The sequence below is a fragment of the Oncorhynchus nerka genome, linkage group LG3 (genome assembly GCF_034236695.1).
Source record: "Oncorhynchus nerka isolate Pitt River linkage group LG3, Oner_Uvic_2.0, whole genome shotgun sequence".
NCBI classification, from domain to species: domain Eukaryota; kingdom Metazoa; phylum Chordata; class Actinopteri; order Salmoniformes; family Salmonidae; genus Oncorhynchus; species Oncorhynchus nerka.
This window is the reverse complement of record NC_088398.1, coordinates 50,012,152-50,023,566: the sequence shown is the minus strand read 5'-3', so window position 1 is coordinate 50,023,566 and position 11,415 is coordinate 50,012,152. Positions and strand designations below refer to the sequence as shown.

At 42.7% G+C, this 11,415-nt stretch overlaps 1 protein-coding gene across 2 annotated transcripts; it reads left to right on the top strand.

The window, feature by feature from the left end:
* LOC115110089 (UBX domain-containing protein 4) lies at positions 1-10,310 on the top strand. 2 transcript variants are annotated; one of them, XM_029635453.2, is made up of 13 exons: positions 1-171; positions 664-766; positions 895-923; positions 3,498-3,616; positions 3,823-4,006; positions 4,198-4,336; positions 4,422-4,476; positions 6,084-6,236; positions 6,405-6,532; positions 6,701-6,803; positions 6,942-7,073; positions 8,869-9,089; positions 9,534-10,310. In XM_029635453.2, exons 1-13 carry the CDS (start codon positions 90-92, stop codon positions 9,670-9,672), a joined length of 1,587 nt encoding a protein of 528 aa, XP_029491313.1. In that variant the 5' UTR covers positions 1-89; the 3' UTR covers positions 9,673-10,310. The 2 variants fall into 2 exon arrangements, with proteins under 2 accessions (XP_029491313.1, XP_029491304.1); XM_029635444.2 differs by having other exon boundaries at positions 6,072-6,236.
* Positions 10,311-11,415: the final 1,105 nt, after the last annotated feature.

Here is an 11,415-nt window from a genome sequence, read left to right as displayed (position 1 = left end):
CTCCGTTAGTTCCTGTGACGAGCTTGAACGTTCTAGGCATTTACAGAATTGAAACGATTAAACAGGAAAAGCCAACACATTTTATAAAAATGATTTGGTTTGAAGGCTCTATTCCAGCAGCCATCATCTCCGCAAAACAACAGAGCTCCATCTTCGTCGTCGTAATAACAGGTATTGTTTTGTAGATTAGCTAGCGCAGTATTGTATGCTAGCTAAGCTAACCTTAACCAGTCGAAAGATTCGCCATAGTAGCGAATAAAACTGTGTCAAGCTCGGCTGAGCAAACGAGCCCTGTCATTGTCAGTCAGCTATTTAGCTAGCTATGCATGTCAACAACATGAAACTCGAAGTGTCGATGTAGCCAATGCTAACTTGTCAAAACGAAAAGGAATGACAGCTGTCAAATCGCAGCTAACTAACGTTCGTTAGCTCTGGCTAGCTTCCTACTAACGTTAGTGTGTTAATCGTTAGATGACGAGTCGCAATTATTCTGGATGGCGACTGTCACCACCAACACTAGCGGACTAAACTCCTTCCTTCACCATGGAATGGAGTTTAGTCCGCTACACAACACCACAGACTTGTATTGTGGGAACTGGGCATTGAGTGTCGTAGGACTTGTGATTCACCACTTCTGAATCTGTCATTCTTGTTCTCTACTAGGCGACGATGAGGTGTCAGGACAAATGATGTCCAGTTGGGAGGACGACAGAGTGGCTGAGGCCTCCTATAACTGCTGTGTTGCAATCAGGGTTGATTCCAAGAGGTAGCCTTTATAATGGAATCCTCCTACACTTGTGTGGATATGATCTATGCTTTCTGTACAGCACTATCAAAATGGAAATACTAACAAATGTGATGCATTTTATGTTTAATGTTTTTCTTTTCTTGCAGTGAGACATGCACACAGTTCTCCCAAATCTGTATCCTTCTTCTCCAAAGGGTTCTTATCCTTATCTTAAAGTTAGACTGTTGTGTTTGTGGTCCCGTAGGCTTGATTTCCTTTAGATTATTCACCAAGCTTTGTCTTTCAGACATATTCTAGATCAGTGGTTCCCAAAGTGTTTATAGTCTGTACTCCTTCAAACATTCAACCTCCAGCTGCGTATCCCCTCTAGCACCAGGGTTGGCGCAATCTCAAATGTTGTTTTTTGCCATCGTTGTAAGCCTGCTACACACACACACACACACACTATACAATACATTTATTAAAGATAAGAATGAGTGTACGTTTTTGTCACAACCTGGCTCGTGGGAAGTGACGACAAAGCCCTTATAGGACCGGGGCCCAAATAATAATCAATCATTTTGCTCTTTTGTTTAGCCATCTTACATATAAAACCCATTGTTCATACGAAATTGAATAACTCACCACAGGTTATTTTTTTAAATGTTTTATTTATTTCACCTTTATTTAACCAGATAGGCTAGTTGAGAACAAGTTCTCATTTACAACTGCGACCTGGCCAAGAAAGCAAAACAGTGTGACACAGACAACAACACAGAGGTACACATGGAATAAACAAGCCAATAACACAATAAACAAGTCAATGACACAGTAGGAAAAAAAAGTCTATATACAGTGTGTGCAAAAGGCATGAGGAGGTAGGCAATAAATAGGCCATGAGAAGGGTGTGCTTGAAAGGATGCACATAACTCTGCAATGTTGGTTTGTATTGGAGATTCTCAGTCTTAAATCATTTCCCACACGGTCTCTGCCTGTATTTAGTTTTCATGCTAGTGAGGGCCGAGAATCCACTCTCACATAGGTACGTGGTTGCAGAGGGCATCGGTGTCTTAACAGCGCAATTTGCCAAGACAAGAAACTCTGAGCGCAGCCCTATCCAGAAATCTGTCAGTGGCTTCTGATTAAATTACATTTTCACAGAACCGCAATATCGCTAAGTGGACTGGAGGCAGGGCATGAAAGGGATAACAAATCCAGTTGTTGTCCGTTTCGGGAAAGTACCTGCGTAACCCAGCTCACTCAGATACTTCGTTATCACATTTGATATTGTTCGTACGGTTGAGTTAATTTGTACACAAAAAATCATACAATGATGGAAAAACCTGTGTGTTGTCCTTAATGCAGACAGAAAATATCTCCAACTTCTTAATCATATCCTCAATTTTGTACCGCACATTGAATATAGTTGCGGAGAGTCCCTGTAATCCTAGATTCCGATCATTCAGGCGAGAAAAAACATCACCCAGGTAGGCCAGTTGTGTGAGAAACTCGTCATCATGCAAGAGGACAGACACGTGAAAATTATGGTCAGTCAAGAAAACTTTAAGCTCGTCTCTCAATAAAAAAAAAAACATGTCAATACTTTGCCTCTTGATAACCATCGCACTTCTGTATGTTGTAAAAGTGTTACATGGTCGCTGCCCATATCATTTCATAATGCAGAAAATACACCGGAGTTCAGGGCCATTGCTTTAACAATTTTCACTGTAGTGTCCAAAACGTCTTTCAAGATGTCAGACATTCCCCTTGCAGCAAGAGCCTCTCGGTGGATGCTGCAGTGTACCCAAGTGGCGTCAGAGCGAGCAACTGCTTGCACGCACGTTACCACTCCACTATGTCTTCCTGTCATGGCTTTTGCGCCATCAGTACAGCTACCAAAGTCCATTTGATGTCACAAAGCTGTTCAGTACTTTACAAATATCCTCTCATGTTGTCCTGGTTTCCATTGGTTTGCAGAAGAGGATGTCTTCCTTAATTGACCCCACATAAACGTAACATACATATACCAGGAGCTGTGTAATGCACTGTCTTGTATGCGAAGCAGTAATTGTTTCAAAACATTTCCTGCCGTGTCACTGATGCGTCATGAAACAGTGTTGTTTGATGAAGGCATTGTCTGTGTAGTTTTTTTTTGCCTTTTCCCCCAGCATTGTCCCAGACAAGTCTGTGGCAGCAGGAAGAGTAAAGTCCTCCACAATAGTATGGCGCTCGCCTGTCCTAGCCACTTGGTAGCTCACCATATAAGATGCTTCTATCTTATTAATGGTATCTGTTGCTTTTATACATATTACTTCTCGAAAGTCGTCTTTATTCTTGCTCCAAAAACTCCCATTGCTTATTTTTTTAAATTGTCATGTTTCTAAATGTCTGCTCAAGAGTGAAGGTTTCCCGTGAGAGAGTAACGGTTAATGTGATTGCATGTTAATTATTTGACTAGGCTACCTGTATTTGACATTGTGTAATTTCAATGAACAATAGATGGTTTAATTAAACTGCCAAAAATGAGTTGAGACTACTCAGGCAAGGGGGAAAAAACCCACCCAAATGTATCGCCCCGTTGGAAAATATAAATGTACTGATGGCAATGTGAAGAAGAAGAAATGGTTATTTAAAATAAATGTGAATCACATTTTTATTTGGCGTACCCCAGTTTGGGAATACCTGTTCTAGATCATGCAATTAAGTCCAATCCCATTTTTAAAATGATTTTTATGAGCATGGTTGGTTTGCCTTTAACTTTCTGAAAAAGACCCAGTGGTGTGCATCCCGTCCAGTTTCTTTATCGGAGAGAATGGAATCCCCCTCGAAGTTGTTGCTGGGACTGTCTCTGCAGAGGAACTCATGAAAAGAATCAACAAAGTCAAACAGGTATGATAGCCAAATATAACACAGAAAACACTTAAACGACATCAGTAAATGGTCTCCAAGAGCACTGAGATAGATGTAAGGTAGAGGGTATCTAGTTTGCCTGACACCTGCTCTCGAAGTCTCCAGCTCGCTGTGTAGTCATGTGCATTGCGCATCAGCCAGCCTATAGCGTGTCACACTTAACATGCATTTCTTGTGCCTAACAGATGCACGCTCAGCAGATGGCAGGTGAGGGAGCGGATGCAGGGGCTCCCATGGAGGGGCTCCCACGAGCCACGGTAGCCTCAGAGCCAGCCCCAGCACAGACCCCCTCGACCTCACAGGAGCTCCAACCCAGCCACACACCACCAGCAGACACAGACAGTGCAGCAGCACCAGCAATGTCTAAAGGTATGCTTGTGTGAGGGGTCACTTTGGAATGTTGATGAAAAGTAATTTTACTGAAAAGCAATGCAACAAAATTACAAGTACTTGCGCTATATGTAAATGCATGTCTGTGCGTGTTATTTGATATGTGTCCTGTTGATTGAGAGATTGAAGTTGAGACACTGTCATGATTGCTTTGATGTGGTCCAACCCAGAATCCCTGTCCAGGCCAGCAGAAGAAGGCGGCCCCTCGGCCTCAGAGGTTGTGACCCTTGGGGATGACAGGAGCGCATCATCAGAGGACGTGTCAACCAGCTCTCAGCCGAACGAAGGCCTCGATGCCAAGGTGGAGAGGTAGGACCTATATACACACACAACGGAGGTGGGATAAAAGGTTGAAAATGGCTTTCTTTTCAAACTGAAACCTTTCCTTCTGTAGGTTAACAAAGAAACTGGAGGAAAGACGGGAGCAGAAAAAGAAAGGAGAGGAGGAGGTAAAGAATAACTGTAGACATTGGTGTCCCATATTGACACCACAGTAATAATAATAATAATAGAATCGCCTGGCCTTTCAGCCTATATGTATCCATTAGAGAACGTTGTCTTGCGGCTCCATAAGCATATGCCTGGCCTCGTTGGATCCCCCTCCCAAACAATGATGGTTCAACATTCTAACAGTCTAATAAATACATTTCATATATGCTATGGGAAGAATAATCATGTGGTTGTGTTTATGAAGGTCTTAGTTTTTTTCATATTCTAATGTTACCTATTTCGAAGAACATAATGCAATTTTCATTAGTTTGTTACTCTAGGCTATAAGTAAAAATGAAAAACCACTAGTTCAAGAGTTAAATCCATCACAAAGAAAACTTTTTTTTTTTTTTTTGGCAGGCCCCAAAAAACATTGTGGAAATAATAACATTTATATAAAAATAGACAGAATAGCATATTTTATGTTTATTATGTTACTAGTCTTTGCTTAGCATCCTGAGCAATGCTGCCCCAAGGAAAGTGCGGTTATGCTTTGAAAAAGTAATATTTGGAAATAGAGCTGCAGGTCTTGAATTGAGTTATTTGACAAAAGTGTCTTAGAAACTGCAGAATATGCTATTGCTGATACAATCAGAGTTTTACCTGAATGTGACTGAAGGAAAATTTGATAAAGTGGTGCTCCTTTTTCTGTCAACTTCATGTACAATTTGACAACTGATAATATTGTCACTCATCATACTATTGTCAATTTAGTCTTGTCTTTAGGCTAACTCTTATGTGTGAAATTAGTTACTGATTGTATCGGATTCTGTATTGTTCCCCAACCGTGCCTTTACGCATGAATCAATCTCGTCTTCTCTACTCTATGCTCTCGATTTCAGTCACAATGGCCACAATTCTTCATTACACACAATTAAATCACCCTCTTCTCCCTCATCATTCAGTTAGGCCTAATTTAAATACATTTGTGAAGTAATGTGCACAATTATCAGTTTCTATCAACCATTCATCCATTTAGCCTATGTAATTAATTCAGTGAGGAGAGAGACGCACATGGCTGGGTACTAACGTCCTACCACACATTTGCCCTGGCCGTTAAGGCGGGAATAGGTGTGTGTGTGTGTGTGTGTGGTGGGGGGGGGGGGGGGGGGGCAGGGCAGGGCAGGGCAGGTGAAAAAAAGGCCCTTAATTAATACTTTACTATTTGTGATTAGAAAATTCTGACAACAGCAATGTAAAAGACAAACATTTTAAGAAAATTCGAGGAGCAGGACGTTGCTTCTTTTTTGGGCCGATTCCTTTTACTTTTACTTGGGGCGGCAGGGTAGCCTAGTGGTTAGAGCGTTGGACTAGTAATCGAAAGGTTGCAAGTTCGAATCCCCGAGCTGACAAGGTACAAATCTGTCGTTCTGCCCCTGAACAGGCAGTTAACCCACTGTTCCTAGGCCGTCATTGAAAATAAGAATTTGTTCTTAACTGACTTGCCTAGTAAAATAAAGAAAAAGAAAAAAAACGTACAAAATCAAACGTCAGTGACGATTCTGGTGTTAATGCTTGTGTGCGCCTGTATCTATTTCTGTGTGATGATGGTCAGGGTGAAATAAAGAAGGAGATGGAGAGAAGGAAGATGGGGAAGGAGATGCTTGACTTCAAGAGGAAGAATGAGGATGAGAAGACCAAACGCATTATGGATGAGCGAAACAGGGATAAGGCAGAGGAGAAGGCTGCCAGGGAGCGTGTCAAAGCACAGATCGCCCTGGTAAACAAACACATCACACTTTCACTCATAACTAATCCCTGGTTGGGCCTCTCTGATTGAACTTTCTCTCATAACTCCCTCGAGTGGCCTAAATGAGCACTGCAGTTTGATGAAATAGCCATTGTGGGAGGAGGGTAGTGGCTGGCTGATGCACCTTTATCCCCACAGGACCGTGCTGACAGAGCTGCCCGCTATGCCAACAACAAGGATGAGGTGGAGGCAGCCCGGCTGGCAGCACTGCAGGCCAGACAGGCAGAGACAGAGGCCAAGAAGGAGAATGCACAAAGGGAGAGGAGGTATGGAGCTATTCTACAGTCACAGGGCTGGGGGGGCTTATATCTATGAGGAAGTTTTAAACCAGTCACTTTCAATAAAAAGTTTAAACTATTTTTAAAGTTTTATATTGTACGTCACTACTAATGTAATTCTAGATTGTCATCAAACTGTGTGTTACTGTCCTCCAGCGCCATAGCCAGAATACAGTTCCGTCTACCAGATGGGTCATTCTTCACCAACCAGTTCCCCTCAGAGGCCAGACTGCAGGAAGCTCGGCAGTTCGCTGTCAATGTAAGATACTTTTTCTAACTCAATATAATTCAAGAGTTGGACAAGTGACTATTAAGAACACGTTCATCCTCTTTGTTGGAATATGATATTAAATATCATAATGCTGGCTGTCACTTAAGAGTTCATTTTTCCTCTCAGGAAGTGGGAAATAGGTATGGCAACTTCTCCCTGGCAACCGTGTTCCCTCGCAGAGAGTTTACTGCTGACGACCTAGACAAGACTCTTCTGGCGCTTGAGCTGGCCCCCAGTGCCTCAATAGTGCTGCTGCCTGTGAGTGAGCTCCCTATTTCTCTCTGTAAACTTCTGCTAATATTGATGACTACTGGTAGCTATGGACTCTAGATACATCTCCCATTTTGAGAATTCACAACAAGACAGTGTCATCGAATCGCAGCACAGTTATATTTACGCCTCTTAGGTTTCTTTGTGTACAGTGCATTCGGAAAGTATTCAGACCCCTTGACTTTTTCCACATTTTATTACATTAGCCTTATTCTAAAATGCATGAAATTGTTTTTTTCCCCCTCATCAACCTACAAACAATATCCCATAATGACGAAGCAAAAACAGTTGTTGAAATTTTTGCTAATGTATTAAAAAAATATATATATCACATCCACATAGGTATTCAGACACTTTACTCAGTACTTTGTTAAATCATCTTTGGCAGCGATTTCAGCATCGAGTCTTCTCCGGTATGACGCTACAAGTTTGGCACACCTGTATTTGGGGAGTTTCTCCCAGTCTTCTCTCTCAAGGTCTGTCAAGTTGGATGGGGAGCGTTGGTGCACCGCTATTTTCAGGTCTCTCCAGAGATGTTCGATCAGGTTCAAGTCCGGGCTTTTGCTGGGCCACTCAAGGACATTCAGAGACTTGCCCCAAAACCACTTCTGCGTTGTCCTGGCTGTGTGCTTAGGGTTATTGTCCTGTTGGAAGGTGAAGCTTCGCCCCCAGTCTGAGGTCCTGAGTGCTCTGGAGCAGGTTTTCATCAATGATCTCTCTGCTGTACTTTGCTCCGTTCATATTTCCCTCGTTCCTGATTAGACTCACATTCGCTGCCGCTAAAAAACATCCCCACATCATGATGCTGCCACCACCATGCTTCACCGTAGGGATGGTGCCAGGTTTCCTCCAGATGTGACGCTTGGCATTCAGGCCAAAGAGTTCAATCCTTGTTTCATCAGACCAGAGAATCTTGTTTCTCATGGTCTCCAAGTGGGCTGTCGTGCCTTTTAGTGAAGAGTGGCTTCCGCCTGGCCACTACCATAAAAGCCTGATTGGTGGAGTGCTGCAGAGATGGGAGAAACTTCCTGAAGGACAACCATCTCCACAGAGGAACTCTCGAGCTTTGTCAGAGTGACCATTGTGTTCTTGGTCACCTCCCTGACCAAGGCCATTCTTCCCCTATTGCTCAGTTTTGGCCGGGTGGTCAGCTCTAGGAAGTTCACAACTTCCATTTAAGAATGATGGAGGACACTGTGTTCTTGGGGACCTTCAATGCTGCAGACATTGTTTGGTACCCTTCCCCAGATCTGTGCCTTGACACAATCCTGTCTCGGAGCTCTAGCTTTTTTTTGCTCTGACATGCATTGTCAACTGTGGGACTTTATATAGACAGGTGTATGCCTTTCCAGATCATGTCCAATCAATTGAATTTACCACAGGTGGACTCCAATCAAGTTGCAGAAACATGTCAAGGATGATCAATGGAAACGGGATGCACCTGAGCTCAATTTCAAGTCTCATACATAGCAAAGGGTCTCGATACTTATGTAAATTATTTATTTATTTTTTGCAAAAATGTCTAAACCTGTTTTCGCTTTGTCATTATGGGGTATTGTGTGTAGATTGAGGGGAAGAAAGTAATTTAATCTATTTCAGAATAAGGCTGTAGCGTAACAAAATGTGGAAAAAGGGAAGGGGTCTGAATACTTTCTGAATGTTATCTAGCTCCCAATGTTTGTTTTGGGGACTTTTTGCTTGTTTTCCCATCTTTTTCTCTGGTTTCCCCAGTAGAATGATGGCATTGAGAATACAGCGTTTATCTCCTTCTAAATCCTTCCAGCAAACGGGACGGCCAAGCAACATGGTAGTCCAGTCAACCTCTGGAGGGGGTATCTGGGCTGTACTGGGTACCATCCTCTACCCTCTGCTGGCTGTGTGGAGGTTCCTGAGTGGCTTCCTCTTCACCAGCCCCCCTATCCCTGGAGCAGCAGGCCCCAGAGGCTCAGCCCAGCGGCCCAACACTGCCTCTGGCTCCTCATCCTCATCTGGTGAACCAAAGAGGTGAGGCCCCATCCAGCAGAGTCTTCTATGTACTCATGGTGTACAGGCATATTTTTAAGAGTAGCTGAGATTGTTGTGGTACATTATGGTTAGGAGTTAGTAACACGGCGTTGCCAGATTGTTACAATGTAATTGAATGGTTAAGCTGGTCTACTGGTCCAGGTTAATTGTTGTCAGGGCTCATAACAGCCACATTTAACATGATTTGTTGTAACCAGAGTGCAAAGAATTTGGAGAATGAATCTAGGGTTTGATTGAGCAGTGTGGCTGGGTGCTCTAAAGCCTACTTACTTACTGACTTTATTGTCCCCATGGGGAAATTTTGTTGCAGTGTCATGTACACGTTTAAAGTGGCGTTTTAATTACAACTTTCATAAGGTACATACCAATAAAACATTTTTAAGGCCTAGTTGGGTTATTTCACATCCATTTCCACTTTCTCAGAGAAACCCTTCGCAAACGCACACTGGAGAAGCAACCAGCAGACTTCAAACAAGACGGAAAAATCCACAGGCTACGGAATCACGAGGACAGTGAGGATGAGAATAACACTTGGAACGGCAACTCTACCCAGCAGATGTAGTGCAATAACACTGTCTCACTCTGTCCTGCCTATCTGACCTGGTGAGTTTCCTGAGTGCGTGTCAGTCGGTCTAACGGAGGATAATGCTGATATTAGGGCTATGATGTTTGTTTCTCTTGTCCAAGCCTGTACTCTGCTCCTCCCTTGCATGGGTAGATGTAATCAAGTTAACCTCCTGACCGTTGGGCTTGGAACAGACATGATTTGTGTTGAAACTGTTATTTGATTAATTCAGCCTCTTAGAATACGACTGGCCAGGGGTTCCTTCAGTATTCTAAACATGTCTACTGTGTTGAAGGGTTGAGACTGAGGTGTTGATTGAAGTCCTTGTCTTAAGGATATGTTGACAGCTGCATTATTAACAACCTTTTTGTGTTTTCTTTAACAGTCAGTAACCCAGATGACAAAACTCTTAATGAAAATGTATGAGGGCTCTCTCTGGTCTGGTAGAAGGGGCTGTGTGTAGCTGTGTGTTTTTATACCAAGGCTGTGGCCCCCTTGGCATAAACTGCCTCCTTCGGCAGTAGAATGAGTTGTTTCTACTACTAGTTGAACATGGGAAACCACTGTACCGCTCTCATTTAACTATGGGAATAAAAATACATGTTTTTCAATAAACAAGCATTTGGCTGGCTCTATACCTTTGTGATTTTGTGCCTTAAGTGGAAGCCAGGTCTTTTGTCATGCAGTGATATCACAGTGAACCAAAGATCTTTGTTGCTTGTACATTAGTAAGTACTCCTGCAGTGCATTAAGAAAGAAAAAAATTGAATAAATAACAATTATATACACACACAACACCCCATAATGACAAAGCAGAAACAGGTTTTAGAAATGTTTGCCAATGTACAAAAATGAAATCTTATTTACATAAGTATTCAGACCCTTTGCTCTGAGACTCGAACTTGAGCTCAGGTGCATCTTGTTAGTGGCCAGACAGAAGCTACTCCTCAGTAAAAGGCACCTAAAGAATCAGAAACAACATTCTCTGCTCTGATGAAACTATGATTGAACTCTGGCCTGAATGCCAAGCGTCATGTCTGGAGGAAACCTGGCACCATCCCTACGGTGAAGCATGGTGGTGGCATTATCATGTGTGGAAATATTATTCAGTGGCAGGGAGTGGGAGATGAGTCAGGATCGAGGGAAAGGTGATCAGAGCAAAGTACAGAGAGATCCTTGATGAAATCCTCCTCAGGACCTCAGACTGGGGAGAAGGTTCACCTTCCAGCAGGACTAAAACCCCAAGCACACAACACAGAAGTGGCTTTGGGACAAGTCTCTGATTGTCCTTGAGTGGCCCTGCCAGAGCCCGGACTTGAAACCGATCTAACATCTCCGGAGAGACCTGAAAATAGCTGTGCAGCGACGCTCCCCAACCAACTTGACAGAGCTTGAGAGTATCTGCGAGAAACTCTCCAAATACAAGTGTGCCAAGCTTGCAGCGTGATACCAAAGGTTCTTCAACAAAGTACTGAGTAAAGGGTCTGAATACTTGTGAGTTTATAATACATTTGCTACAGTAAAATGTTTTTTTGCTTTGTCATTATGGGTTGTGTGTAGATTGATGAAAGAAAAAAAAACAATTTAATACATTTTAGAATAAGGCTGTAACGTTAAAAAAAATGTGTAAAAGGTCAAGGGAGTCTGAATACTTCCCAAATGCACATACCCCTTGACTTATTCCATGTTTTGTTACAGCCTGAATTCAACATTTAACTCTTATTTTTCTCAGTCATCGAT